At 40.6% G+C, this 18,344-nt stretch overlaps 1 protein-coding gene across 1 annotated transcript; it reads left to right on the top strand.

The window, feature by feature from the left end:
- Positions 1-12,314: 12,314 nt before the first annotated feature.
- COX6C (cytochrome c oxidase subunit 6C) lies at positions 12,315-17,742 on the top strand. The gene is made up of 4 exons (XM_079302480.1): positions 12,315-12,462; positions 13,038-13,165; positions 14,716-14,837; positions 17,615-17,742. The coding sequence occupies exons 2-3, from the start codon at positions 13,052-13,054 to the stop codon at positions 14,833-14,835; spliced, it is 234 nt and encodes a 77-aa protein (XP_079158606.1). The 5' UTR covers positions 12,315-12,462; positions 13,038-13,051; the 3' UTR covers positions 14,836-14,837; positions 17,615-17,742.
- The last annotated feature ends 602 nt before the right edge of the window (positions 17,743-18,344 follow it).

Below are 18,344 nucleotides of genomic sequence, written 5' to 3'. Positions count from 1 at the left end.
TTTGAGTTACCTGAAAAATATGTTTTTGGTTGAAGCTACAAGGGAGTAAAATGCAAAATACTTTCCCTGCTTTTTATGTTTTCCTAGATTTCACAAATACAGTTAATTTTAATGTTCAATACATCTGAGGACGTTGGAATGCAGCATCTTGTAGTGAACAAAGCACATGTGGTACTGTGTGGCCTACCACTCATTAATGTGAAAGGCAAAGAAGAATCATGAAGTGCCATAAATGCAGTGATGCATGTCACCCTAAAAAGCACATGGGAGGTCACCTTCTACTGCTGTGGTCAGTACAGTGCACACAATCAAATGCTGAAGCATGGCAGGCTCTTTATGTGTTGCTTTATTCTAGCCTTCATGGAATTTTGAGGCAATTATATAATGTGTAGATATTGCTTATCTGATGCTTGTAGTTGTGACATGATTAACACTTGGATTACTTAAAAAATTAAAAACATTATTCAGATATTTGTTACAAATGATAAAACTCCTCATGAATGTTCCAGCCTTGCCAAATAATTAACAAAAATTTACCAGCAAACTTACCTCATGCAAAAAACTACTGCCCCAGACAGTTATGATCATTAATACCATACATGTTTATGAGACTTAAAAACAAGTACTTCATGTACTTAATTAGTGAATAGAAATTTTCAAACTGGCCCTATTCACTCCAAGTGCTGCAAACTGAAGCTCACTCTCAATCTAGTTTTTGCTGTTCTGTCTCCGTGGTATCTGGAACATATGGGTGGATATACACACACATGCACTGTTTTAGTGCCAAGGCCACGTTTTCAGTACACAACTGAGAAAGATCACACATATTAGTAAGGCTAGAAGTACATGTCATATCATTATTTTCATTTTATGTGTCAATTTTAAAGAAATATTGGGCAACTGAACAGAGAATCATTAAGAGACAGAGACCCTTAAATTTCTGGCTTACTGGATCTAATCTAATGCAGTGGCAGATACCCTAAAATTGCTACTTGGTGATACACCAGAAATGGAATGGTGGTTTAACCTCATCCTGAGGGACCAGTTCCAGCAGAGTCTGAGAACTGACTAAATATTAGTACTCTGAATGGTGATTCTGTATAACTTCAGAACACTTGTACTGCTATTGTCTTTTTGTCTTGCTCTTGAGATCTACTGTCTCTCAGGTTGCTGATTTACCACCTGTGTGAGCTCAGTAGTTTTAAAGAGCTAAAAAAGTCTTTCTCAACAACCCTAACACCTCTCCCTTCACACAATTAAAATTTATTCCTTGTTTATTTAAGTACATATACTTTGTGACATTCAGAAGTCTACAGCAGACAACAGTTCTCTGGGAAGTTTGCTGTTGCAGACAAGAAAACCAATTCTCTTTGTCAGAAACTTACAAATCTAAAAAACTTCTGGATAGATTTATGCTCTAGTGGTGTTAAAATACACAATGCAGGCTTACTTTTGATGTTTATTCCAAATTAATGGACTATAATGGTAGAAGGATTATTTTTGATTTTTAAAAGAAATAATTAAAATTCATAAATATTTACATTAAGATGCTGTTACTATATATTTCACATTTTTCTCATCAGACCTGACAAGTTTATTAAAGCAATTTATAATTTTTGAGAGTGCAGCCCCAAAACTGCTCACTCAAATACTTTTGATATCAACACAAGCTGTGATTAATTGCTTCAGAAGGGGCTTTATCCATTTTGCTTTGACTTCTCTTCTACTGCTGCATGACACAAAATATCAGACCGTGAGATGAGTTCCTGGAACTACATAGTGCTGCACTGTGCTACTAAGGTGCACACTTCTGTCAGTTTGCAAGAGTGGTAGTAACCATGACAAGGCCATTTAAAAGGGGCAAAATGCTTTTTCCTTTGGGCCTGTGCAATGCTGCTCTGCCATTGCTTCTGTACTCCTCGTGATCCCTTTTTAATGGCTGTTTCTTGAAGTCCTGCTAATGGGGAACTGTCTTAGACCATAAATTGTGGGTTCATTTGACTCCTTCCAGGTGTGAAAATCTAGTTTTTAGTTATCAGATACTGAGATCAGGAATGGGGAGAGGTGTTTTGCAGATACAGTAGTGGACCTGGTAGAGCAGACCCAGTTTCTCTTACTGTACAGTATGGGGTGGCCAAAGCCAGACTGATTAGTGCCATACCTTCTACATCATTCACATGAGAAGAACCATTGAGATTCACTTTGCAAATATGTTTGACTTAAAAAAAGAGAAACCTGCAGTAATAAAATATACAGATAAAAGCATCAATGAAATGGATATTCACATTGATTTGGGACCCTCAGTTTCCTGCTGCTGAGAGCACTGAAAACTGGCAGGTGCTCCTTCACTGCTCCTTCAGTGCCTTTAGCCCAATACAGTGTTACAGGACATTTCCCATCCTCTGCCTCTTGTATGCTTGTGAAATGGCCAGCCCAAGTCCCAAACAACACCACTGCTCTAGTAAAAAATGTTGAGTTCAGCATGTCTGTGTAAAAAGGACTGAAGAGAGAACACATCTTTCAAAGTTCTGTCCCAAACTTGGAAAAGGAAGTCCTTAAATTATTTATGTTTCCAATGTTAAATGCTGAGTCAAACTGATCACGGTGAAGCTGCATGTGGCCAGTGGAGCTGCAGTAATCTGACTTAAATTTGACCTATTGAAACTGTCCCATTACATTCAACTGGTGATTTTCATTACTACCTTTTTGTAGGAAAGTTTTTAGCCAGCCATTGTGAATTGTGTCTGACTATAGCTAAGATGGGGTTAACTGATATTTTTTTTAAGCTTATGGAACATTGTTGGTTTTAGTGCGCTCAGTAGTTGCTGTAAAAATCTTAGGGAAAGACAGGTTTGAACAAAAATTTTAGATCTGGATCTGTACTTACAGTTCAAACCCACCTAATTTTGAGCACTCCCAGGATTTTAGCGACTTATAATTCACATCTGTGTTTCTAACTCCTTCATGCATAGTTGTCTGAATGTGCACTTTGGAGCAGGTCCATGTCTAATAGGCTAAATTGTAGTTCCCAAATCAGAAGCCACAAGGTACTGCTATATAGTTTTCTTTTCTTCTCTCATAACGTAGCCTAAAAAAAAAAAGTCCTGTCAGTCCAGCAAATTGGATTATTACAAAACACCAAAGTCTACACTTTCTACCTATCTGCTATTGAACTCACACATTTTTATTTCTACCAATGATTTAGTAAAGCATTTTCAGAATGGCTACAGTGGAGACTTCTCTGCCAAGTAATTACTTATCAGCGCACTGAAGCAAATTTGAATTATGCAGGACCCACTAAGCTGTCCTAGTATGGTAAGGGGAGTTAAGGTAGACATGAGATTCTCTTAAAACTTATAGAGTCAAGCTATTTTTTGTGTCAAGCATAGGCTGTATTTACTTGGATTTTCCTCTATTTCTCTACTAATTAAAATATTTTAGTTTCGTGGTAACATATGTGAAAGCGTTGACAACAGCTTTGCTTATTCCACATGTTAATTATGTATTTGCTCAGAGAATGCTGATGAACTGTGTGCATTTCTCACGTTAAGTTTTCATTTCATGCAAAAGGAAAAATGAGAATGTAGTGAGTGGATTTGTGCTTTTAATTTTAGATATTTCTTTTTGCTCTCAAACAATCTTGTATGATAACACATGCATTTGAAAATATTTTGCTGGCAAGAAAGTTAAAGGAGAAAGTAATACTTGCTTCTCAGAATAGGATTTTTCAATAAAGCAAAGCAATTTTGCCATTAATGAGATGATTAAATGAAACAATTGACACGGCAAGCAAGAAAAAGACCACAGCATCACATTCAAGGAATGCACAGGCACACAATAGCTTATGCAATATTCCCCATCTGACTAAGTCAGTAAATACAGAGATTTCCTTGGAATTATTCACTACAGTAGACCATGGTGACTATAGCTCAGTAAATGCAACCAACAAGCTTATAGCATTCTTAGTAGTTTTCATCCGTGGACAACTCAATGGATTTCATCCCAGTAACGAGACCCAACCCAGCCCTGGGCTTGTATACCCCCAGCTCTGACTGACTTGGATACCACTCATTCCTGAAAACGGCACTTTGGGAATTGAATCCATCACATCTCTAGAATAATTTGCACCCTTACAGTTTTGTATGTGCATATGCATTTACAGGCATGTATATGTGCATATACACACACAGACACACACACAAATCCAACAAATGCATAAAATTACCTTCTTTGGTGAACTGTTTTGCTCTCATAATCACATAGTGTTTAAGTTTGGTGTATGTAAATTTTTTTCTAAGATGACATTTCAACTTATTTCCTCTGTGGTTTTTTTTTTATTTTTATTAAAGTCTTTGTCTCATTACAATGTTTGTGTCTGTACTCACTTGCATTTGAGAAACCGAGCCATTACACTCGCCTTGTTGAGGAATATGGCTCCTTCCAGAGGTCTGCATGACTGCTGAAAAGAGAAATAAATGCATTTTTGGGGAGTTCTTTTTCTTCTAGAAAGCATATGCAGGAAAAAAAATTAACTTTTGCTGTGTTTTTTCTCCCAAATGAGAAAGTAATTAACAGCATGTGTTGGGCTAGTCACTAAAGACTACAGTAAATTATTTACTATTTTCAAGCTAATGAAGTGAATGCTTGATCTAAAAAAGGAGAGTATGTATGATTATGTTCATTTTCCAGTTATGACTTTCCAGTTCAAAGATCATCTTAACTCCTGGCTGCCTGATCCTGTAATTTGCTGAATGTATTGAAACTTGTTCTCTTAATTCATGTCTCCAGAGATGCTTAGCACCTGGCAATAGCAGGCCTTTCAGAAAGCTGTCCAAAGGATAAAAACAGTGAATTTCTCTTTTTTTTCCCAGTGAAACACCAGAAAAGCACAGCTTTGTCACTGGAGTTCCATATGAAAGTATGTTAAAAAAGCAACAAACTAAAACAAAATCAAAACACAGAAATACATAGGTTTAGTTGGGCTTGCCAAAGTAGCGTAGTACTAATCAAAGATTGTATTTTGAGACAACAGTTAAGCATTGGACACAAACTGTCCAGAGAACTTTTGGTATCTTTATTGTCATCAGAGGGGCTCTATAAACAGATAAGGTATGCACATCTGCCAGGAATGACTGAGTATGTTCAGACCCATACTGGGGCAGGGGAGTGAGTAGATAAGCCCTTGAGGGACTCATGTTCTCTGAATCCATATTCAGGTTGTGCTGAAGGCAAAAGCTTAGCCTCTGCTAAGGAATCTTATGAGAGTCAAGGGCCGTGACACTTCATTTGCTCTGCACCCGAAACTCCCACTGAAGCCAATTATTCAATCTAATTTAACAAAGACCACAGCTTCTCTGGCTGTGCAATTGTTGGTAACCATCAACAAACTGATTCATCTACAATTGGGCCAAATGTTACAAAATCTGTTTCTGAGTTCTTGTTTGTACCTCCATCATAAGATTACACCAAAATTAAAGCATGCAGAACTTGAACTAACTTCAAAGGCTGAGCTTGCACTTCTAGCTAGTTCAGCCTTTTTATTGGTTCATGTTTTCCATTTGGCTTCAACATCCTGTTCCTTACTGATGCCCTTCTAGAGTTTCATTTACAAATATTATGTCCCTGGTTAGTGAGCCATGCTAATTAATACTGTGGTGGGGGCTATGGATTATAGTAATCTCATGCCTCCTGCTTGGAAAAACACTGCAATTTTTCCAGACGTTTACATGTAATGCCGTATTTAACATGGCCAAATTTGTTTCAGGAAAATGTATCCTGAACTCATTTAACCAAAATATATTTAAGGTTGCTTATACTGTTATTTATTGCCAGTTTTGTTAATCATGAAGCTCAAAAGTTTCAATGCGGTAGAAAACGGAGACCTGTAATTTCCTAATTAGATTGTTTCAAACAATACAGTAAAGTTAAAGCAGGTTGGTTAAGCATTGGTATATTTAAAAGTTTATGCCAATAACAAGGTTAAAAAACATGAACAGATTATTTGACTACTTTCTAGAAACCTCATATTTCTGACTGTGCCTCACCTTTCACACCTGGGACCATAATCTGAGATGGATTTTAGCTTGTCTGGGGTTTTTGTGGTCAGAAACTCCTTGACTGTGGGGACTTAAAATGTTCCCAAGGTTATGATTATAAAGAAAATCTATTATATTTGCAATACCATCAAATATCAAATAGAAATTAGGATGCCTTTGAAAAACATAGCAATCCTAAATTGGTAGCTTCTTACAATAATAAAATAAATGAAAGCAATGATTTTTCTTTAGGAAGAATATTTGACTAGACCAGGTAATGTAATTGGAAGCAACAAATAAATTTTCAGGCTCACAATTATTCACCAGATCATAAAGAAGTCAAGAAACACAAAATATCTGGGGTTCTTCTTATTTTACTTTCAGTTTTTAATCACGTTCATAAACTCTCTTTTCATATATGGACATAATTTGCTTGATGTGACTGCACTATGATGATACAAGTCACAACAAATCTGAGACACCCTTCACTCCTTCTAGACTCTAATTTCAGACACAGAAATGAAAACTTGCCAACATCTCATAGCACCATGTCATCACCTCATTGTGAATTAAAACAGACTCAAATGAGATGTTCAGAAATCTATGAGTAAAAAGACTAAAAATTGCCACAGGAAACAATTGCAAAGTGATCTTTATATATAGCCTGGGCCAATCTTTTACTGTCAGAACGACCTCTGTATTGTACTAGGGTAAACTGAATAAACAACAGATATCCCTAGGTTACATCCTGCTGCTGCAAATTTTTAGATGTCACCCTTGCAGGGTACTGGCCCCAACCTGAGCAAGGCCCCTTCTCTCTATGTTTGCTCCTCCAAGAGGAGCCCACCGAGCCAAGAGCTGCCCAAGCAGGTACCTTGACCCCAACCAAGGAAGGTGCAGATGTAGTGCCTTGTTGAGTGAGTCTGATCTTCTCTTTAAGGAGGCTTTCCCACTTCACAGCCACTGTTTTACACCCACAGGGAAGTTGGTCTGTCACTTTCCGTGAGAATTAATTCCTTGAGCAAAATGATAGTTGTGTCAACAGCAAGCAGCTTTCCTGGAGGTCTGATGTTCACTGGTCACATCTGGAAAAAACAAAAGCTAACAAAGGGTATGGCCTAAACTCTATCAAAATGTATGAAGAACACTCCTTGTTTCAATGGCTTTGGACTACAGAAGGGTACCCATGTGAATCTTCTGCTCAGAGTAACACACCCATAGTCAGGGAGGGGAGCACTGGCAAATGTACCAGGTCACACAGGGACTCACCAGGATTGCTGGGCACGTCATGCAAGCGTTGTCTGCCATGTAATATTTTCTGTATGGCAGATGATGTCTGCAGAGAATTTTGCCTTGTGTGAAACTAAATCATGTAACAGAACATGAATCAAAGTGGGATTTGTACAGGAGTGTGAAAACTTGGCCTTTGTCCTCATGTTGTGATCCCTGCTTTCATTTTTTAAGGGAGTAACTCTGCTCCTGTGCTGCTCTTACCATGGACACTTTCTGGAGCTAAATGCAGACTAGGAATGCTTGTGGCCTACTTTGGGTGGGCTGTCACTTGCTGAGATGGGGCTGTAGAGACTGAATTACATGTAACAATTTTATGTGTTGACTGGTTAAATTTTAGATTGGAATTCTCATCTGTAAAGGTGGTTCAACATGTTCCTGGAAAAACAAGGACAAGGAATGAGAAAATTTTCTCAGAGTAAGGCACCTCTACTCAAATACAGAGGAGTAACAGAACAGTATAAAAATATTTCTTTGATGACTTTATTTCCATTGCAGACAAGCTACATAACATTTAAAACCACAAAAGACAGAAGAATCTTGGCATCGTTTAAAGGGCTTTGAGCAAGGAACAGGGATGGGAAGGAGGTGTTTCTTGTGGGTGTGGTTTTGTTTTTTTCTAAGAAATCAGATGGTAATGTAGAACGTAATGGCAACGAATAACGAAGTTACACTTGCCTAAGTTAAACCTCTAGGTAAGAATACCACATATAGAGTTCTATTTGTTTAAAAACCCAATTTATCTAACCAAGGGTCTCCTGTTGCTAAAATAAACAGTGTATTTGTTTCAGATAGATCCCAAATCCGGAGGGCTTCAGAGGGGAACAATTAACGCAGTACCAAAATCCAGAAAACAAAGCATCACATGAATGTTAATGCTCTGAAACCTGGTGTTTTCTGCCTCTTGGGCCTGAATACCCACATTAGCCATGTCTTGACTGCAAGTTGGGAAGCTGAGAAATAGCTTTTTTAACAGTGTAACTCATGATGGTACCAAAGGCAGGATCATTTGCATAATTCTTTTACCATTTCATCTGTATTCAATATACCAAAATCTGTCTCTGTACAAGTGAAATAAAACTTAAGAAATAATTTTTTGAGCTTTTTTTTTAATTTCAGAAACTTGCATAAAATCAACAAGGCTTGTGAAATCTTTGTCTGCTCCATTTATTGTGATTTGAAATTTTATTTTTTTTCTCCTTTGTTTATACTGCTCTTTTGGAAGTACGAAGATATTTTTCTTCCCCCTACTAATTTTGACTTTTTCCATTAGGAATCACTGATTCACCCTAATTTTTTTGAACAGCTGCCACTACAATTCTGTTAAAAAAAACTTGTTGTGCCACTATACCTTTGTTCCACAGCACCACTGGTTGATGTAGACATAGTTGTGGCAAGAGGGCATTTGATCAGTTAATTTCTGGCACACAGAGGGGAGGATGAGCCCAAATGTATGCATTTTCATATATTGCATTAGCATTGCTTACCTTCTGTTTCTTTCATGATAGGTGGATTTTATATTAAACTATTTGGGACTGCATCTGGCTCAGAGGATTGCTGATGTCCCATGTGATCTTTTTCCAGTAGATTTTTGGTTTTAATTTGATCCAAATTACAATTATCTAAAGACTTTTTGTGACATATGCAAAATCACTTGATTGTCAAAGTCCTGTTCCTAATTGGCATCAGTCCACACCACAGAAAGTGCAGTCTTGAGTATCACAGCTGGTACTCTTTGTGGAAAAGACAAGGATTCACTGACTAAATTTTCTCCCACTGAAGTCAGAAGTAAATTTTACTTTCAATTCCGGTGGAGCACAAGCAAGAAATTATTTAGCATTAATGTCTTCCTTCATGCTTCAGAGATGATCCCTTTCAAGGACACAATGGAGTAAACTTTTGCTGGCTCTACAGTATTTTGGAGAGGAAAAAAAAAAGGACTGAAGATGACTTTGATAGCTGTGACACCTTCTGAGTGAACAATTCTAATATCTGTGTCCCAAAGACAACTTGGAGTAGGTGTCAGAACCCCCCAGAGAGGGGGTTGACTGGGAAGGAAACAACTGCAGTTGTCTCTGTATCTCTGTATATGCCTTCTTGTTTTCAGAAGGTTTATTTACTTTCCTGCATTTGGATGCACAGGGTCCACTCAGGTCCAAACCACACTTAGCCCTATAATCCATTCAGAAACTGGTGTGACAAGAAGCCACTCTGTGCACTGACCTAATGGAACTGTTTGTCTCTGCTCTCCTTCCATGGCTCTTGCTCTAATGTATTCTCCATCCTTTTTTTATCTCTTATTTGCACAGTCCTGAACTGCCCTTTACACAGAACAATAAGGAGTTGGCTGTATATCCCACAGTAATGACATCAAAGGATGATAACAATTAGCACTTCATTTAACATCTTAACTATAACACAAAGATGCCTAGCCAGCAGTATATCAGGCACATGGGGAAACTGGCCACACAGAAAAGAATTTAATGACCTGGCCAGCCATGAAGGAAGCTATTGAAAACAGCATTCAAGATTTTTTTATTTACAGACCTAGTTCCATCCACCAAAATATTCTGTCTCTACAAGACTGATGTTTACAGGAAAATTACTCATATCTTATCTATGATGACAGTAGCCCTGAAACCTGCCATGCTTTTATTACAATTGCTTTCGTCTTTTTCATGAGGGCAAGTTCAGTAAAGAATTTCTTTCTTATATCGAATCTAAACAAGCCATATTTCAGTTTAAAGCCATTACCCCATCCTGTCATTCTATGTCCCATGTAAAAAGTCCCTCTCCAAATTTTTTGTTAGCTCCCTTTAGGCACTGTAAGGTTGCTCTAAGGTCCTCTTGGATTCTTCTCTAGGTTGAACAACCCAATCTTCTCTCCAAAGGAGACAGGAGGTGTTCCAGCCCTCTGATCATCTTTGTGGATCTCCTCTGGGCTCACCTCACCAGTTCCATGATTTCCTTGTGCTGGGGCTCCAGAGCTTGACACAGCACTCCAGGTGGAGCCTCACCAGAGCAGAGTAGAAGGGCAAAATCTCCCTTGACCTGCTGGCCATTCTGCTTTTGATGCAGCCTGGGATGTGGTTGGTTTTCTCAGCTGTGAGCACACATTGCTGCCTCATGGAGAGCTTCTTGTCCATCAACACATGCAAATGTCTCTTCTTATTCCCTATCCAGCTTGTATTTGTGTTTGGGACTGCCCCAGCCCGGGTGCAGAATCTGTCACTTGGCCTTGCAGAACTTCATGAGGTTTGCACAGCCCCACCTCTCAATCCTGTCGAGGTCCCTCTGGATGCATCCCTTCCCTTCAGTGTGCTGACCACACCACACCACACACACCACACAGCTCAGAGTGGACAGTGCTGAGGGTGCACTTGATCCCACTGTCCATGCCACCAACAAAGACATTAAACAGTGCTGGTCCCAAGACTGATCCCTGAGGAGCACCATCTGCCACTGGTCTACACTGGAACATTGGGCTCTTGACCACAGCTTTTTCAGTGCAATCATCCAGCCAGTTCTTTAGTTCCTGATTCACCAAGTGCATCATCCATCAAATCCATACCTCTCCCGTTTAGAGACTTGGAGGTCATGCAGGACCGTGTCAAATGCTTTGAACAAGACCAAGTGGATGACATCAGATGCTCGTCCCTCCACCAATGCTGTGACCCTGTTACAGGAGGCCACCACATTTGTCAGGCACCATTTGCCCGGCACCATTTGCCCTTGGTGATATATCTTGCCATTCTTTCTGCACGACATCATTAACATTTGGGGTTTTTGTGTTAATCCACATGGGAAAAACTCTTAGACAGACATTCTTCATTTGGTCTCAACTATTGTAACAAACTTTTCTTCAGTTTGAGAGAATGTTTTCCAAATTTCATCTATTCAAACTGCTGTTGCAAAAAACATTCTTCCAGCTTGTAGCCACAGCTGTATGATTTCCCTCTGAAATTTTCTCCTGACACTTATTTCTTCTTAATTCCATCATCCAAGCAACTTCTCTTCAGTTTTAAAGGCCCATCTCTCTCAGTTGATGTCAGGATCTGCTGGCTTTGGCAAGAGGCTGAAAGGCTTGAATGAATACCTCACTGCACAGGAGGGACTTCTTTTTTTAAGCCAGGAATTTATAGCATTCAGTGTAAATCCCACAGAGACTCCTCAGGAATACAAACGACAATTCCACATGCAAGTGGCGATTAAGTGGAAATTGTGGGCAAAGCACATATTACTCATTTCCAGGAAAGGTACAAAAACTGTCTAAGGGACATCTAGAATGGATTACAAATGGCTTCATTTCTTTCTACACTTGGCCAATAATTCCTGGCAAACTCCCTATATAAAGGCCTGAGTCCTGGGCCCAGCAGTGTCACCCTGGGCTTCCTTCAAGTCAGTGACTTGGTTTTCTCCCATGGCTCTTAATACAATCACAAAATGGTTTGGGTTGGAAGGGACCTTAAAGACAGAAGAAGGGACCTGAACATGAGCCAGCGTGTGCCCAGCTGGCCAAGAAGGCAAGTGGCATCCTGGCCTGCATCAGGAGCAGGGCTCAGTTCTGGCCCCTCAGCCCGGGAAGGACAGTGAGGGGCTGGAGCGTGTCCAGGGAAGGGCAGGGAGCTGGGAAGGGTCCGGAGGGAGCTGGGGGTGCTGAGCCTGGAGCAGAGGAGGCTCGGGGTGAGCTGATCGCTCCGTGCAGGCTGAGAGAGCCGAGCCTGCTGCGGGACGGGCTCTGCTCACAGCGAACTGGGAACAGCAGAACGGGACATCACCCCAGGCTGTGCCAGGGGAAGTGTAGGTTGGACACCGGGAGGAATTCCTTCACAGCAAAGATGATAAACATTGGAATGTGCTGCCCAGGAAGGTGTTGTTGTCGTCCCTGGGGCTGTTTAAGACAAGCACGTGGCACTCAGTGCAGGGTCTGTTTGGCGCGGTGCTGTTCGGTTCCAGTCTGGACTCGATGGTCTCAGAGTCCTTTTCCGTTCCTATCGATTCTGCGGTTCGCTCCCGCAGCGCCCGGCGGGGTTTGACCCGCGCCGCCCGCCGTACGCCGCTTGTCCCCGCGCATGCGGAGTAGCGGGGCCGCAGCGGGAGCGGCCGGCGGCGCGGAAGGACCTTGGTGGGTGCTGAGGTGAGGCCGCTCTCCTCTCCGCGCTCCCGCCGCGGCTCCCGCTGTTCCCTTTCCTGCCCTCATTCCCTGTAACTTCCCTTATCATCCCCATCCCTAGGGCCGCCAGCCGCCGCTCTCCGCTCGGCCGCGGCCCCGCCACAGCCCCGTGACCTCTGCGCGTCCCTGAGGGTGGCGGAGCCGGGCCCGGCGGCGGCAGCGCGGGGCTTGGGCGCCCTGGGTGCGGGCAAGGGCGCGGGGCTGGTCCCAGCCTGTCCCCGGACTGCTTAGAACGGCTTCTGACCTGAACACCAGGGCAGCAGGCCTGGGAGGGAAGACCCTGCGGGCAGCGCAGGATTTAGTGGGAACAACGAAAGCCAGCCTTGATTCTACAAGTACTGGGTGTATGGAGTGTGAGAAACTAGAATCGTGTCATAAATAGGTTGTCCTTGAATTTTGTCCCTTAAATATTCTCATTGGAAAGTCAAACATACAGGACCACTATTGCTCATATCGTGAAAACGATTATTGCACAATATACAGAAAATTGCTTTAAGTAGAGCCTCTCCCTCAGTCCTCTTACTCCTTTTTCCTTTCAGGAAATCCAGTCACCATGTCGGCTGCACTGTTGCCAAAGCCACAAATGCGGCGCCTTCTGGCCAGGAGGATGAAGTTTCACCTCCTTGGGGCTTTCTTGGTGTCTCTGGGATGTGCAACTTTGTACAAGGTGGGCTCTGTAGTCATTCAGTTATAAACTGGGCTCACTGGATTATTTAAAGAATTCATAATATTTTTCTGTTGAGATTGGGTTGAGCTGTTCATAAAAAAGGTTTAGTAATGTATTTTTGTAAGCATGTTTCCACAGCACAAATAAATCTTCCTAATCTTCATTTGAAGAAATTATATGAGTAATCTGATGTTTCATGCAATTCGTGACAGCTTGACCTTGAGTCTCCTAGTCCCAAATGCTCTTGACCATTCACAGTTGGTGCACATTAATCTAGATAGTTTGTGTTTTGACCTGACACAGTTTCTGAGGCTTGGGAGAGCTGTCCAAGTCTTACTTTATCTCTTGACCGATTTCAGGAAACTTGCTCTAAAGCAATTTGGAAAACTCATCCTTCACATTGAGGATAGCAGTGTGGGAAAACCTAATGTGGTCTTTCTGTCCTTGTTTTTTGAGGTATGGTGTGGAAATGGAGCATTATGTTTCCAGAAAAACACCCTTACAGGTTTGACATCTGATAAAGATAAGAGAAGTTCTTGAGCTCTTATTAAATAATTTTTTGGATCTCATGCACGAAGCAGCAAACAACACAGTGTGAATTCTTGTGGAAGAGCTAGGTCTTGGTTTTCCCATTGAACTCATGCATATACTATTGGCAGCATTTGAATACTCAGGAAGCTGTTGATAAAAGTGATGATAAATGAAGTGAATTTCAGATTTTCCACAACTTCTCAGATCCACAAATGTCTGTCAGAAACATTAAGCTCACACATGTACTTAACATATCTGTTGAGGGGTAGACAAGCTTGTTTGTGGTCAGAATTAGTATATAATTTTTAATAGTCTCTGAGCCAGTGCCTTATTTGGCACTCCTATGTAAATACACTGGTAAGGTGGCAGACCAGATTTAGAACAGGTGACATGGATCTCAGCAGAGACTTACTTTGTTCCATGTTAGATGCTATTGTACAAACCCACCTTGGAATTTTTTTCAAGTTTCTGGGAGCTTTTTTGAGAATATCCCTGTGCTTCAGGTGAATGGGTGTCCAATAAATGAAGATTGTGTCTTTTTATGTTGGTGACCTGTAAGAGTGGCTTGGCAGCCTTGTAAAATTTTACCAGGTGTAGTTGACTTAGAGAGTACCTCAAAGGTAGTCTTTCAGTGTAGGGTGCCATTTTATCTGGGGTTAGGGTTTTGCAGCTGCCCACAGGCACAAAATTTGCCATAATGACATGTTTTGTGTGTAAACTATTAGTAGGGAGGGTGTTGGATGCTTGAGGATCAGTACAAATTGAGTGGTTTTGGATCTTGAAAGCGTGATGTGCTACCTTGTAACAGACTTGCTTTGTAAGGTTTTACTGCAGACGCATTCTGACCAATGATTAGGCAGCCTGACCTGGGTTTTAATTGGAACAAAACAATGTTTAATAATTTGAGCTAAAGGCCTTTTAGATGAATATCCACTGATAGAAACTATGGAACTAACAGAAAAAAACCCAACTGTTCATAAAGCTTTGCAAACTTAAATTTTCTGTGTGTTGCTTTCCAGTTTGGAGTTGCTGAACCCAGGAAACGAGCTTATGCAGCGTTCTATAGAAACTATGATCCCGTGAAGGACTTTGAAGCCATGAAGGCAGCTGGTGTGCTTGAGAGTGCACCAGCCAAGTGATGGTAAGCTGCATCTGCAGGTAGTGGGCTGCACTGCTTTAGAACAGGAGTAAGATGATGTCACTGAAATGTTTGGCTTCTGCTTTGAGGAGGTCTTCCTTCTTTTTCAGACCAAAAGGGGTTTCCAAAGAGAAATTATGCAAATTGCACTCAGGAGACCTCTGGGTAACAAAAATGTGAAGAAACAGGAGAATTGGGAACTGGGGAGTAAAGGTGGGATAGAAGCTCCTTGAATACCTTTTTGGGTAATTTGTTTAACTTGTGTGCTACAGGAGACAGTGATGATGCCAGGCCTTTGCCCTCCTCACATAACCATGGAGAGGAGGCAAAGCTGTAATGTTAAACTTCAAGCCTTGCCTGATTCCACAGTTAATGTTGATGCTGTCGCATATTGGGGCTGTCTGGATCTTCTGCTTACATACTTGTGGTGGTGCTGTGAGTGAGAAAATGGAGAAGCTGATTTTCTTTCACAGAATGCATCTTGGTGTAAGAAATAGAGGCAGCTTCTGCATATCATTTATTATTTTGAAGTTGGTGAGAGGGGGAAGATCATGAGGGGAAATATATCTATATAGATCTATATACACACATATATATATTAAAAAATCACAGTGGCATACAGTTGTGTGTACTAAAAATTATATTTTTGCCTTATTGTATGAAGCTTGAGTAGAGCTTTGTTCACAATACTCTTTTTTTAGCACTTGACACTGCCTTTCCTAGGAAAAATACCCAGCTTTGTTCTCCCTTGCTACTAACACCAGGAAAAAAGTCTTTATTTCAACTGTGTTGCAGTTATTAATAACTACACTCACTAAGCTGCCCAAGCTGATGTGACAACTCAATATTCATGGTTCCTCCCCCTTTCTTGGTGCAAATTTTTTACATTGAGTTCTCTGCTTCTCCTAAAATGACTTCAGACTAATCTAGAATGATAGTTTTTCATTCTTTTGGAATGTTTTCATATTGTGATCATTACGTGATAATCTGTGGCTTTAATTATCCTGGCCAGCTGGATTTTCTCAGCTTGCTTGCATGAAGAAGCAAGATTGAATGAAAGATTTGTACTTAACACTATGAATACTGAATTCTGTTCTATGAAAACCTACAACTATCTGGTTTCTGCTTAACACAATCACGTAAAAAAACTCAGAGCTCCATCTCTTATAAAAAATAGAAAAAAAGGTTTAAAATCCTTGTGTCAGTCCCAGCTTTTGGGATGTTTTGGGATTTTTTTTTTTTTTTTTTTTTTTTTTTTGTGAGAGTGGGATACTGCTGTTCTTCAGCTATGACTGCAACAAAGATAAATAATGAAGTTATAAATTTACTTGGTTTGAATCTTGATAATTCTGCCTCTGGTTCAGTCCTCTGGCTAATATAGAGTCACTTTTCAACTTCTTTAGACACTGAAATTGCATTCTTTAGTCAGGTGGCCTTCATCAGTGTATTCTGAAGGGACATCTGGTGGTAAAATCATTTGAAACAAGCATTGTCAACAAGGATGCATATTGAATATTTAATTCAAATCATGAGCAGGATTTATTTCACTACAAATAGAGCTCCATTCTCAGCCTGTGTTCCCATTTGCAGCTTAAAAAAACTGGCACACTGTGTGCACCTGTTAAAATTAAATGTTTCCTAAACAATTTTTAAATTTCTTAATTGTACTGGCTCAAAAGAAAATGTGGAAGACAAATTATCTTTTGTGATTTTGTTTGAATTGCTGATGCTTCTTATTCCTTAGCTTGCTTGTATAAGAACAGGGTTTTTTTTTCCCTCCTTCATAGTAGAGCGAGGTTTTGTTTTGTTGTGCCTGCACATGAATACAAAAGTAGAAGGGGAAAACAATTCCAGTTTCAAATGTTTTGTAAAGACTGTAAAAAAAAGGACAAGTACCCAGAACAGATGGAAGATGTTTTTGTTTGCTTCAGAGATTGAAATCTTGGCTATTCTGAATTTTAACCCTTTTTTTGGTGTATTTACCGAAAGGATACACTGATGGTGCACCCTCTACATCTCCCAGTTTACAGGAGTATGTCCTGTATGTGGCAGTAAATACAGTGGCTTAACCTCACTAAATACTCTCTGTGGAACCAGTAGTTAGCCCCAGAACTGAGGAAGGGATTGGGTGGGCAGGAAGGGGTTCATTAGTTACAGTGGCACTCTACACCAGGTTTGTTCCTGCTGGGCATGGAGGCACCTTGGCACCTCCCTGTGAAGTTACAGTTTCATTTACTCTGGTGATACTGACAGTGGAAATTAAGTGCAGGTATAAGTGTGAGGAGTATGTGGCATCTGCTGTGTGCTCAGCCCTGGAATAAAGGGGGAAGCTCAGAGTTTGGTGCTAACCACTTTCATGACTCTTGTCATGGAGCACAGCTGGTCCTGGATTGTGCTCAGCATAATGGGGAGAAGCAATTTGAGTTTGGTTTTCTTCCTTCCTTGGTAGGCTGCCTGCACCACTTGTTTCCTCTCTGGCTCCTATCTGAAAGCAGCATTCCTTTCTCCTGCAGCCCCTCAGCAAGACTGATTCAGTTACCAGTACAGCATATATAGTGAATCTGATGTGCTGTGCAGTGTTCCAGCTCTTGATTTGTTCCATGTTTCACTTCTGTTTGCCACATGAAGGGTGTGTGAAGCTTCAAGCATCAGGAAATAACGGGGAATTCCTCCAGACTAAACTACCACATAAACATTTCTCTCTGCTGCTTTGCATTCATACATAATAATATGTTTACTTTGTCCATCATAACTTAATGAGCTTTTTTTTTATCTTGCAGATTCCCTTCAGCTCAAGGAGACTTGATGACTGAACCTTATTTGTTCACTGAAGTGTAAAGTGAAATACAGTTCAGTGCATGGCACGCTCTAATGCAGCTCAATAAATAAAATACATATGTCAGTGACATTTAGTTGTCTTCATTATTGTAAAAATACTTAAAGGCTCAGGTGCTGGGTGGAAAGAGTGGTGGAAAGTCTTCAGAACTTGCCCAAGATGACCAAGTCTGTCTTTCCTCCAGGAGTTATTTGCATCTCTGTTTTGGCCAAAATTCACATTTGATAGCACAGTACATCCCTAAGCAGTGACAGCTAGTTTGTCCCAGCTGCTTATGGGAATGTGCAAGAGGACAGATGTTGCAGGAAGGGAAAGGATGCATTTCTGGAGGGGTCTTTGTTACCTCTGGCTTCACAAGGTGAGCTGACCTTGAGAGAAAAGAATTTGGCTAGAAATTCTGGACATACACCAGCCAACCTTTTTGTCTTTTTCTGCTGTCATCACTTGTATTGTCTTCCTTACATCAGCAAACTGTTACAGCAAGACTTAAGAGACTCTGCACATGCCCATTCTTACACATGGTGTATTAGTTACTCTAATTGGAAAATGACTCCAAACTGCAGGCATGTTCCCATATAATTGATGTACAAGAGGAAAGGGGGTACAGGCAGGCAAAGTAAATACTGTATTATGGATATAAAATCTTGGCATGCTGCTTTTAGACATGTATCATC

The sequence above is a fragment of the Erithacus rubecula genome, assembly GCF_903797595.1.
Source record: "Erithacus rubecula genome assembly, chromosome: 3".
In the NCBI taxonomy this organism is placed as follows: domain Eukaryota; kingdom Metazoa; phylum Chordata; class Aves; order Passeriformes; family Muscicapidae; genus Erithacus; species Erithacus rubecula.
This window is presented reverse-complemented; position numbering and strand designations above follow the sequence as displayed.